The 13038-nt window shown below is 46.7% G+C and overlaps 1 protein-coding gene across 1 annotated transcript in view; it reads left to right on the top strand.

Moving 5' to 3' along the window:
• Positions 1-13038, top strand: part of DSCAM (DS cell adhesion molecule) — a 537171-nt gene that overhangs the window by 357916 nt on the left and 166217 nt on the right. Inside the window, exon 10 of the mRNA XM_037042990.1 lies at positions 2278-2397. Within this exon, the coding sequence (XP_036898885.1) occupies positions 2278-2397 (120 nt within the window). The remainder of the gene's footprint in view (positions 1-2277; positions 2398-13038) is intronic.

Raw genomic sequence — 13038 nt, 5'->3', positions numbered from 1 at the left:
GGGGTGCTGACACCAGATAGGCAGAGGGTATGTGGCACTTCAGCACACACTCTGTCTACCCGCTGTGACTAGGGCATGGCGGTGAAGATACACAGAATCTGAGGATATCTGATATATTTGCCAAGAATCATCAGCACCTGACACAAAGAGATGAAAGGGAGGGATACAAAAGATAATTCTCAATTTTATGGGCCATTTCCAGCTGTAATTACCTTACACATACAATATGTCAACGGTTATTTCCCATGCAAACCTCTTTGATCAGTGCTTAAATGGCATCCTTTTGGATGAGAACCAAATTAAGGGGAGTGGTCATGGATCAATTATAATTAGACATCCTTCCAGGGGAAATACAAGAGATTAGTTACCTGCCCACATGACAAGGGGTTCCTTGCTCTTAGCAGAATTCAAGCCAAGTAGAGCATAGAGTGTGGATGACTGCCTATTTTCCTCCCCCCCCCCAGGCAGAATAAATCTGACATGGTGTCTTAAACTTTGTGATTTATTCTAGAGGTTGATGGGTATTTTTTACTAGAAAACTTTACAAATTCTCTAGCATTTTTCCTAGAGATTATGTTCCCAGCATGAGGTAGTCATCCCTGATCACGTTACTTTAAATATATTTACATTTTTTTTGAGTATTCTTGTCTCAGAATACCACCTAAACTGAGTAAAATTGCTTCCTGGTTAAGCAGTATTGAAGAGAGGCACTGACTGTGTGACTTACTTAATTTTCAAGTTCAGGCCTGTTAGATCCAGACACACCTGCATTTCCCAAACGAACCAGCAGCCCCACATCACCTTGTATCTTCCCGGCACTGTTCTGATAATCTTTATAATCTTAATTCATTGGACCCCCACACCAATCCTGAGAGTGGTATAGTTGTCCCTCACGTACATGTAAGGATATTGAAGTTAGAAATCATTTGATAATGTGTACGTACAAGATCCTCCAGCTGGGAATAGCAGAAGTGGGGATCCAACCCAGGTGTCCAGCCCTTGGCTCTGTACTCCCAGACATCTTCATTGTCTCTCCCAGACATGCAGCAGTGGGTTCCAGCAACAGCTGCTGCTGGTGTCTTGGTTCACTCTCTCCTCCTTGGCTGTTTCATGGCCAAAGTGATCTTCTCTGTGGCTCATACAATTTCAATGTGCCTCCAAGCCCTTGCTATGTGTATACATAGGTCCATGTTTCTGTTTCAGAGTAAAGAATTCTAGCAATTGCAAGGCAGACAAGATTAGCTTTCCAAAGAACTATGGAGAGGAGAGGAAAAGCACCCATATTTGCTAAGGGTATAATATGTATGACATAATCCACTTTCTGTCACATAATCCTGCCTCATTGATTAGTGCCAATCCCATAATTAATCACTGATATTCTGGGGAAAGTTAGGAGGTTCTAACACCTTCAGATGCTACCTTTCCTTGAAGACTCTATCTTTTCTTTAAGAGAAGACTTGAATACTCTTAAAATCACAATATCTTCACTCAAAGCCTTTGTTTTCTCCTAGAAGGTATGTTTTCAATGGAGTATGTGTGTGTGTTTCACATAGAGATGAAGTTTTTGAGCACCACACAAAACTTACCAAAGAAGCAGCTACTTAATCTGCTTTTTTAAACAGCTATACAATAAAGGCATCAGGGCCCCTCACGTCAAGTAGCCTCCATAGTCCCCCTTTGGCGAAAAAGGGTGCTGACTTCAGGAATAACAGTCTGTGTGCCTTCCTCAGATCTCTGGGAGGAGTTCAGTAGCATGCTGTGTTCTTTATTTCCTTTAGGGAATGCCTGTTCATTCTTCCTTCATCTCCTGTTTCAGGAAGAAATGATATCAAATGCTACGAGTAGTTCGCATCAAGAGAAATACTGACTTTTGATAATTACTCTTTGATGAGCAAATATGTTTTCTCTGTTCTTTAAATTGTGATTCGGATTCTATTTTCCATGGAATGGATTGCTGAAGATCGTCCAAACCACAAATCAGAAACAGAATGTCACTTTTCCTTGGTTTAAGTCCAACTCCCACACTCAGGAGTCTGGTTTTCCCCAGTGCCAAGTAATCTCTGTCTGCAGAAGCTCATTGATAAACATAAAAGAAGTTGCCTGCAATGCAGTGGCCTCTCTAATTTGTCTCAAATTGCAAATGATGTTTTTTTTAAATCTCCCATATATATAAAATCTTTTTTGTATTTTAATGTTCATTAAATTATCAGGTTTTTTAAAAATCATACTTTTGATAAGTTGCGGTCTTGACTGAATCACTGGTGACATTTCTTGCAGTTCCTCCCAAGTTCGTGGTGCAGCCACGAGACCAGGACGGGATTTATGGCAAAGCTGTCATCCTCAATTGCTCCGCTGAGGGTTATCCTGTGCCCACAATAGTGTGGAAATTCTCCAAAGGTATGAAGTCACTTGTCTGCTTGTTATCTGCCACACGTGTGTACATTCCAAAGCATTAAAGAAGAGTTTCTAGTCCTTTCAGAGATGTCTCCTGGAAGTAGGTGGGTACCCAGGTCCACCAAGCCTATCTTTTTCTCACATATACCACTAGGGGTCAGTCTAAGTGTTTTTTATTTAGAGCACGAAGGTATCTATTCTTGTATAACAACCTGCCCTGGGAAAGATCTGAACGGGGAGGCAGGTTACTCAGGTAAGTCCTTTCAGCACCTGGGAAGGTTAAGCAACTTGTCAAACTGTGATCTGCTTGGAGACCACGGCCAGCGCTACCAGTGAAAGTACGAGTGTAAATCACCAGACTTACTCCTGGAGCGTCGCTTTCACAGCATTTACACGTGTGAGATGAAGTTGCGTTAGAAAGTTAGGAATAAAATTGTGGGTTGCTTTCATTTCCCTGGTTATCTTAGAATGTGCAGGTTACACACACACACAAACACATGCAATGTCCGTTTTGAGCTTTCGTTCCTAAGCATGCTTTCTCTCCGGAGGCAAAGCACCATGTTCCTTTTGATGCAGCACTGAAAACACGACGTGAGTGGAAATGTGGGAATCATAAGCCAATTCTGGCCACGGTAAAAGTGGTTTAGACCTGTCTTATCATCTTCTGCAGGAAAGGTTCCTTAACGGTGCTTACGACCATATTGGAAGTTCGTTTTCTTTTCCCATTTAGTAGTTTATCCAACAGTTAAGGGCCAAATCTATACCAGTGGGACAGACAAGCAAATACATAAATTTACTGTTTTTGTAATAATCTGAGACCTACGATATGTGTATAGTTTTTATGAGTGTATTTATTTATGTTTATTTAATCATGGTTTATATTCTGGATGTTGCCTCTTAAAATACCATGTTGCGTTTTCTTACTGTGAAAATAACAACAAGGGAAGAAAAACAAAGGGCACACTTACCACAACCCCTTCTACAGTATTTCCTTTCAGGGGCAAAGAGAAGGGAAGGCAGGGGGTGTTGGACACCATTAGACAGCAAGGGGAATCAATTGGATTTTCTAGAAATCTCTGAGGCTACTCGCCTGTGGCATGCTCCATCCATTATCCATGTGAAAAGCACTTTATTCTCAAAGAAAAGCCTGTTATTTTTTCAGGCTCCCTGCCCCTGTGACTCCTTAGTGTAGTCTGTCTGTGAAGCCCCATGTTGCATTACATGGAGCCAGATCAGCATCATACATTGAATTCACTTTATGTACATGTGCATATGTGATAGCATAAACACTGTCCAGGACACTTTGATTCTTCAGAGTTATTCCTCAAGTTTGCCATCATGGGTGTTTCCTGTCTTTCCCTCAGACTGTGTCCGGGCTCTCCCTCCCCTAAACACTGCAGAGGTGAACAGTCATGTATGTTCACACAGTGTGCATGTGTGTGACTGTTTTCTCCAGCTGCATCCCGAGCAGCAGAACAGCACGACCACGCTCAGGGTGTCTGTCTGTAGTGGCCCGGGCCCTTTGGAGAACATCAGAGTAACTACTACCCCCACCAGCTGGATGAGGGGCCCTGTGTGTCCCTGCCTCCTTGCCAGTTATGTCCGACTGTTTTATGCTTAGTCTTCACAACGCAGTGGGTGAAATAGTTTTCTGTTCTACTTCGCACAGTCAGACCGTTAATGATGTTAAAAATGTTTTGTCCTATGATAACTGACCACGTCTGTTTCCCCCACCCCAGGAAAATTTCTTATTCATGTTGCTTGCACACATCTCTCTGTATCATTTATTTGTAAGAATGTTTCTCATAGATTCAATAATGCTCTATCTGTCAAGGGTGTTACATACATTTCATTCCCTCCGAATACTGATGTGCAAATTAAACGACAGTAGCCTTATTATCTTTCATTTGTTTCTTAACAGCCTTAGTATCTTTGTTTCATTTGTTATATAACATCAAAGAAAAAAATTATAAATTGCAATAACTTAAATTTTTAAAAGTTCCTCTCAAATAATATCACTTAGAAATAACCAAAGATGCCCTGGCTGGTGTGGCTCAGTGGATTGAATGCAGGCCTGTGAACCAAAAGGGTCACTGGTTTGATTCCCAGTCAGGGCACATGCCTAGATTGTGGTCCAGGTCCCAGTAGGGGACAAACAAGAGACAACCATACATTGCTGTTACTATTCTCTTTCTCCCTCCCTTCCTCTCTCTCTAAAAATATAAGTAAAATCTGTTTTAAAAAAGATAAGCAAAGATGTTTATCACAAACATATTTTCTTAGCCTTTCAGACCTGTCTCTAGACAAATATAAACAACTACATACACACACACACACACACACACACACACAGGTGTGTGTATCATATGTATATATACCTATACGTGTGTGTGTGTGTGTGTTCCTGACTTATAATCTCTTCTCAGTTAACAATACCCTGTGAATGTCTGCCCATGTCAACCAACATGGGTGTTCAACATGACTTTTTGGTGTCTGTGTAGAGTTTATATTAACACACCAGTAAGTACATCTAGATACCATTTACCTTTGTTAGGATCAAATTTAGTGACTTAAAGCCACGAGGAGTCTGGACACAGGTGGTTTGGCACCCGTTTATTTCCTGCTCTGAGTCATCAGGGACCCACCCTGCCTGCATTTCAGTTCTGCTGCTCTTAGTGAGCACCTCCCACTGTCGAAAAATGGCCACTGAGTGCCAGCCGCCACTTCCACATTCCCCAGGAGGGGGACCAGCGCAGGGAGAGGGCCGCCCCTCCCACCCGAGCCACCTCCCTCCTAGGGTCTTTCCAGAATGTATCGTTGATCAGTTCTGCTAGCACGTTGCTGGCTGAGCTGCCCTGAGTCACTGGGGCTCTGCAGGCCGAGTGGTCACTGAGCACACCGCCCTCAGGACCACAGCCTGTGCCCTGTCACCCAGGAAGAGGGGAGGATGGACGCGTGGCAGTTAGCTGTGTCCGACGCTGTGGTTGGACGTTGTGCGTTTATTTTTTCCAGTTTTTCACTGTTATAAAGATGTCATGACGACTTCTATCTCGTGGATCTTAGGGCATGTCACCATTTTCCCCCCTGGGGATAATTTTTTATACAGAGTTAGTTGCCAGCTAGAAGAGTAAGCAATGTCTGTGTCTTTCCACCTGCACTGACCACAGGCCAGGACTTTCACTTACACACTCTCCCACTGTTTACTGCATCGCCTGTTTCTTACAACCCAGAAAACACCAAGTTTTATGCTTCCTTTTTAATATTTCCCAATAGACATAAGGATATATTATTTGAATTGCACGAGTAATAAACATATTTCTCAAGAAACACGTGTCCTTGTTTGCGGGCCAGGTTTCCAGTAACCCAATACTCACTGAGAGCTCGGGCGCAGCTCCTTCACAGGTGACAGGGTGGTTCAGACAGAACGGGTTCGGCTGTTTCTCGGAGAGCCGTGGCCCCTGAATCCTGCGCCCATGGAGTTTCTGAGTGTGTTGCCGTGGGTCAAGGGCAGTTCCTGCAGAAATGAAACAATCTTTGCTGAAAATAATGTTATTACCTTTTTGACCTTGGGTCTGGATACATGAATTCTAAGACATTCAGTGCTGTCTCCTGATATTTTTTTCCTTTTACATGAACAAACAAGGCTGCTTATCTGAAAAAAAAATATTTCAAAAACATCATAGCTTAATACTATGGTGGGCCTCATCCGTGTTCCCAGAAGCCCACAGTGAAGCATGCCTATGTCATTAGTGGCAGAGGGAACGGCTTTCAATCAGCATCTCATGAGCCAAGGCTACTCCCTAACTGGCTGCTGATGTCAGCAATCGCCGGTGCTCAGGCCCATAGCCTATTTGGCCATCCTTGGCTCTCTGGCTGCCCACAACCAGAGACCTTCTCTTGTGACCTCCAAGGAAGCTGTGGTCTTGGAATTCCAAGGATGAGATTAAAGTGTGCCTGAGTTTTGGGGTGGGAGGGGGGAGTAGGAAGTAGTTTGCATTTTTAAATGGAGTTGTCAAGGAAGGCCCCATGTAAGGTAACCATTGAGCGAAGACTTAAAAGAGATGAAAGATGAGTAGGGTGTATGTCTGCAGGGGAAGCGCGGAAGGTCAAGGGACCAGCCAGGGCCAAAGCCAGGGGCAGGAGAGGATGTATGCCTGGAACGTTCCAGAAACACCGAGGAAGATGCTGGAGCTGGGGCAGAGTGAGGGAAAGGAGCTGCTAGAGGCCCCAGGAGGGCAGTAGTTGGAGACCTGTCTGGGCCTGGGCTCTGATGTGGCTTGGATCAGGGGACAGCAGTGAGGGGGGACAAGTAACTGGGTTCTGAATCCACTTGGCCTGTGGACTGGATGTGTGTATGGAGACAGGGCACAGTCAGAGGTGGGACCCAGGTCTTTGAGAAGAGAGGAGGTGCCACTCACCAAAATGCAGAGACCCCAGGAAAGCCACACAGGCCAGAATCAGGGTCATGGTCTGGGCCTCTCTCTCTGTGGGCACAAGCATCAATTTCCAGTATAAGCAATGATAAATTTTCTAATACTCTAATGTTTTCTGATAAGTGCTTTCTTCATTGTCAGGGCTTTCACCTTCAGCCTTCTGGTCTGCCACCCCCACCCCACCTTAGTCTCACGTCGCATCTGTTGGGGGAACCTGCGCTCACCTGCCCCTCCAGCCATACTTTCCCCACTGGGGCACAATCCAACTTCTACTTTGTTCACAGTGGCTTGCCTGTTACTTTTCTGCACATAGAGTCGGTTTGTTTGGTAGGAAGTGGGAGGCTCACAGCATTAGCCAGGAGGGAACGGAGGCTGTCTGGCTTCCTGTTAGAAGGGACTTGACGTTCTGCACACCCAGGAGCCGACATTGAAGCCAGGTACACCTGCAGCCAGCGCCTCGACCTCACGCACCTGGGCTCAGTTTTCCACTGGGCTCAGTGGTGTGCCTGTTCAGGGGGTAAATTGACATCATCTCTCCTTTAAGAAAACTTTTTCTTTGAGATACCTGTCAGCGTTTGTTCTCGTCTGCGCTTTCCACTTCCGCCCCAGGGTCTCCAGCCTCGGCGTCGGGACTCCTGGCACCCGTGTTCCGTAGGTGCCATTTTTTCTGATGTTGTACCTCGTGCCCTCCCGCTTTGATTGGTTTATTACTTCACATGTCGAGTCTGTATGTGGTTTTCCCCAGCAAAGTCTGTTGTCTTTGGTGCTCTGCAATTTTGCCTTCATTTTTTCACCTTATTTTTCTTCTTTTTTTCCTCCAGTTCTGCCAGCTCCCCTTTCATTCTTTCTTGAGCTCTTGCTTCATAAAGTGACTTTTTTTTTAGTTTCCTGGTATTTATTACTTATTTATTTGTTCATTTAATTGTTTTTCAATTGCAGTTTACATTCAACACTGTTCTGTACTGGTTTCAGGTATGCAGTTCAGTGGCCTGATGATCACGTACCCCTGTTATCCCAAACACCCACCATACAGTCACCACGGTGTCATTGACTGTGTTCTCTGTGCTGTGCTCAACATCCCCATTGTTACTACCATTTGCACTTCGTCAGCCCTTCGCCTCTCTCACCCAGTCCCCTAACCCCCTTCCCCTTTGGCAACCATCTATGAGTTCATTTTAGTTGTGTGTGTTTGGTTTGTTCTTTAGATTCCACATGTAAGTGAGATCCTATGGTATTTGTCTTTCTCTGGCTGACTTATTTCACTGAGAATAATACCCTCTAGTCCACCCATGCTGTCACCAATGGCAAGTTTCATTCTTTTCTGTGGCTGAGTAATATTCCAGCGCATCTGTGTATCACAGCTTTTTTATCCATTTCTCTCCCAGTGGGCACTTGGATTGCTGCCGTATCTTGGCTGTTGTAAGCGACACTGTGGAGAACATAGTGTGCGTCTGTTCCTGCAAATGACGTTTTGGGTTGCTTCGGGTGCGTACTCAGACGTGCACTGCCGGGTCGCGTGGCGGTTCCATCTTTCATTCTCTGAGGACCCCTCCTGCCGTTTCGCACAGTGACTGCCCTGAGCTTTGATCTAAATCAGGCCAACCTTCCTCTGGTGAGATTTCATTACCTGAGGTCTTTGTCTACTTGTTTCTTCCATTTCTCTCGTAGTACCTTTGTTAGGTCCTGGCTTCCTTTTCAAAACCCACATCTGCAGAAGACTCCTATCTCCAGAAGGAGTTTGCTTTGCGCTGACATCTGACTCCTCTCAAACTCCACCTCTCACTCCAACACCCACAGTAGGTCCAGGGGAGCTTTCGCCCCACCCAGACCGCGCACTGTGGCCACTGGCACTGGCATGGTCCCCTGGCTGTCCCTCCACATGCACACTGCATCCTCTGCTGACAAGTTCGGAGTGACAGCCGTGGTTAACCCCTCCTCTCCTTGTCTTTCTGTGTGTACGCTGCTCAGTGTGCAGTGCCCATTTGTCCATTTGCGGGGTTGGTGTTGGAGCTCTTATGGTGCCTAATTTCATACAAAGTGGAGTTTATATTTTCTATTTGCTTCTGTGTGGTTTCCAGGAGAAGAGAACATGCCGGCTTCATGCCTCCATCTTGAAACCTTAAATCCTATTGTTTATACATGACGCTTTGTTACATTTGAACCTTATTTTAGTAAAGTAGGGGTCTAGGAGAACTGATCGGTTAAGAAAGCGGGCCACGTTCAGACACACACAACACCATCTGGCTGTGTCACCGCAGGCAGGTTACTGACCCGCAGGAACTATAGCTCTCTCACGTGAGAGGCAGACAGAATCCGCAGATTCCTGAGATGATTAAGTAAGACGGTTCACAGAAAGCATTTATTATGGTCCTCGGCACACAGCAATTACTCACTACGCATTAGTTGTTATCATCATCATCGTTATTGTCGTATCATCAGCTCACACGGTTAGACAATTGTCCTGAAAACGTTAATTGAATAGCCCAGCCTCCCCCACTACCCTGAATTGTTTTATATTCTATGAAAATAAATGTGCCTGTGGAAGCCTGTTGGTCTCATCCCTCTCTCTCTTACCCTGGTCTGTCTATTCTGGTTTCATGGCTGCATGAATCGGAGGTTGATCTCTTCCTAATGTATTTTAATATCTAGGAAAACAATACTCTCTTCATTATTTTTCTCTTTCAAAACTGTCATAGACAGCTCACGTGGACTTTTGTTTAGTTGTTGTTTTCTAGATAAACATGAGGATAATTTTATCAAGCTTCCTAAAAAAATTGTTCTGAAAAATGTGGGGGTTGTAATAAGTGTAAATGTCAATATGGAGAACAGCATCATGACACTACTGAGACCTCCCAGCCAATATCAGGGTCAGTCCTGCATTTTTCCGGATCTCTTGTGTGTGCATTGTAACCTTACTGCTTTCTTTCCATGTACTTGTGGTATGGAGTATTTATAAGCTCCTGTCTACCATTATCTCTGATTCTCCTTGGTGTGCTGGCGGGAAGGTGTTACAACTATCGCCGGGGTTGGTTAAGCCTCTGCAGCTGCCCATGTGTCTTTCTTTGCCCAGCAAGGGGGAAGCTGTCCTTAGTTTGGGGGAGTCCCTGTTTACCTCCACTCTCTGGTCCATACAGAGGGCTGCACTTGGGACGGGACCCTCCGTCTCCTGCTTCTTGTTCTCCAGACTGGCTTTCTTCCCAGCCCTCCTGCTAACCATTCCTCTCTTAGCTGCCGTGTACTCACGTTAAGACCGAAGTTCCCAGCTCCGTGTTTTCCCTGGAGGCTACAGAGAATCCACCACTGGTTGATGCACAGCAGTTTGCCTTTGCTCAGGTGTCTCCTGCTGTCCTCAGGAAGCTGTTGGAGATCGTCATTTCTGTACCCACGTGGTGCACTCTACCAGTGGGTCTAGCTGTTCCTTATCACTAGGGTCCAGAGGTATCCTCTTCTGGGACCCGTCAACCTGCCTGCCAAAGCCCTTCCCTCTTGGTATAGACTTGATGGAGGCCAACAGAACTCGGATCTCTGTTTAGAAGCACAGCAGTTCTCTGGACATCTCCAGGCAGTGTGCACAGTTCCAGACTGAGAAACAAACACTATGCTCAGAACCAGGTAAAACTGCGCAGGTGACCCCTCTAGAGCCCCCTTGTACTTCGAGGGCTGGCTCTGGAAAGTCTCACCTTGGTCCTGCACACCTGCTCCACCAAGGTCAAAGTGACCTTCCAGGATCCTCTACAGTCCCCAAGACCCATGTCTCAGAAAGCCAGGAAGAACACTCGATATGGCACAAGTCCAAGTCCATTGAGCAGGTTCATTCTAGGATGTGGTTTCTGCCAACACCAACTCCAGACCTGCCTGGTGAGGTGACCAAGGCCACCTCTTCCTGTGCTGTCGAGAGATGGCCCGTGCTGGGCATCGCCAGCTTTGCATTCAAACAGTAAGTCTAGAAGGGGGCAAACAATCCAAAGACAAGCACTCCCTTTGCTCAGATTGTCCTTTGTTTCCACTCTAGGAAAGTGGGAGGTTTCCTACTGGAATAGCTTTGTGTGACATTCACATGGCACAGCCAGGATGGTCCTTGGTTCTCTGGTCCTCCAAAGTTCCTTACCCAGCTCTGATCCCAGACTGCTGCTCCGTACATCCTTGCAGGTTGCACTTGGCCCCCAACCTTGACCCTCAGCCTCCTCTCTGGTTGACTGTCCAAAGCATTTAGCCTCACTTCTTCACCCTCATAACCACTCACATTGTCCTTGAATGCCAACTCAATCTTTGGTCAGAACAAGTGGCCTTTCCACGTCTCTGCCCTAGAAACTGGATCTCTGCCTGGGTCAACTCCTTGGGACCAGTCATCTAATCCTGGTCCTACCCACCCACTGTTTCACCCCCTGCCTGCCCGTCCAGTTTCCACCCAGATCTCTGCTCCTGGACTCACCTCTGGTCCTGCTGTCTCTGTGGGCGAGAATGCCCAAGCTGCCAACCCCGTGGGTTTGCCCCCTTCATGCCATTGATTTCCTGAACCTGCAGCTTTCTTCTTAGGTCTTTCCAGCAGCGCCTGCTCCAAACTCAGGTGTCAGTCTTGCCCAGGCTATCAGGTCCCAATTGTTCACCAGTGATCCTTGTCCCCACTAGCATGCAAATATGTGACAAAATACAAACCTTGAATCAATAGTGGAAAGATGTCAAAGAATCTAAAAAAAGAGATAATAAGGCAGCACCTCCCTGTGGCACAGACAGGAGCTCCACTCAGAGCTGAATGGGGCTCCGTCATGGACGACACAAGCCGCTCGGCCCTGTGTCCCCTGAGCAGGGACACTGGGTCTCTCTAAGCAATAATGAGTCGTTGGAGAAGGACGGCGAGCAGAACAGAGAGGTTGAGTGTTCAGCACATTGTTCGACTTACGTCTTCCTTAGTCTCACCGGGGATGAGAAGCTTCTGCCTTCCTCTGGGATAAAGTGAGTGCAGTCTCAGCAGCCCTGGTTGCTGCTCTGAGACCACTGTTGGTACCTCAGCACCCAAGAAGGCCGCGGTTTCCCTGACCTTTGGCAGGGTCACCAGGACAATAGACCGTGGGGCCCATCTTGCCCTCCCTCCACTCCTCCGTTTTCTGTTCCTCATCGCCATTCCTCAGGAACTTTCTCGTAGTGCTCTTGTTAGACAGAGGGGGCCATGCTGAGGGCAAATGTTTGGGGATCTCTTGCTTTAGGGAAGCGGTGGCTGAAGACCTCGTGTGACGGACCCAGCTGCAGGGCCTGCTCACGGCGCACAGTCCCAATACCCAGCCATGGTGACATCAGCATGAACGAGCCACTTAAACGGCCTCCAGTATCACATGTTCCGTTGACAACTTCTGAATCATGTCAAATGGTCTCATTTTCTGAGACGTGAGTGAGGTACCGATGTGCCATCTTGATGAGAAAAAAGGACCCTTGCAGATTCAGTGCAGAGTTAAAGTCAGGACATTTGTGTGCTCAATTAGTGCACTGCCAAATCATAAGAAGCCCAGACAGGCACTATGCTGGTCCACCAGAGTCCACTGTTTCCTTTGAATAGGCCTCTTCGGTATAAACATAAAGGAATGGAGGGAAGAAAATTACATGGCACAGTGAACAGGATACGTGGATTTACTGAAAAAGCAAGCTGGGTGCTGTCTCGCTTAGGGTGTGGGGTTTTATCAAGAAGGGTTTTAAGAGAACTGGATGCATGCAAAGCATTGGGAGGGATGGCAGGAATTGAGCTGCCTCTCAGGAGCTTGAGTGACGTGGGGCCCCAAAGAAGCTGCTCCCACCTGTGGGTCCTGCTGCCTGTGGACATCTGTCTTCTGGGGGTTGGCTGCCCGGTGTCTGCCCCTGGGTGGACTCACTGCTTCTGAAGGAGGTGACGGTCTCTCCCTCCTTGCACCTTCCAAACCATACCTCAGTGCCGCTCATCAGTGAAATAGAAACCAGACCGGGCAGCAGGGCTTTTTCAGACTTTCAGCCCCTACAGTTCAGGGAAAAGCCTCGTAAGGAACAGGAGTGCCAGGGACCAACAGTCAATATCTGACCCAGACGTCCAGGCGAACCTGACACACATGTGTTGCACACATGCAAGCTTTTTTCTTGGGGCTTCAGGCTAGCTCTCCAGCCTGGAGCTGGGCCTGTGTCTCAGGATGGTGCCTCTGTCCACTTCAGGGTTCTTCTCCAGAACAGGACGCTCGGAGCCCCACACTCC

The sequence above is a fragment of the Sturnira hondurensis genome, unplaced genomic scaffold (genome assembly GCF_014824575.4).
Source record: "Sturnira hondurensis isolate 20B ecotype Veracruz unplaced genomic scaffold, ASM1482457v3 Scaffold0003874, whole genome shotgun sequence".
Taxonomy (NCBI): domain Eukaryota; kingdom Metazoa; phylum Chordata; class Mammalia; order Chiroptera; family Phyllostomidae; genus Sturnira; species Sturnira hondurensis.
Note: the sequence above shows the minus strand (reverse complement) of the source record. Positions and strands in the feature narration are given on the sequence as shown.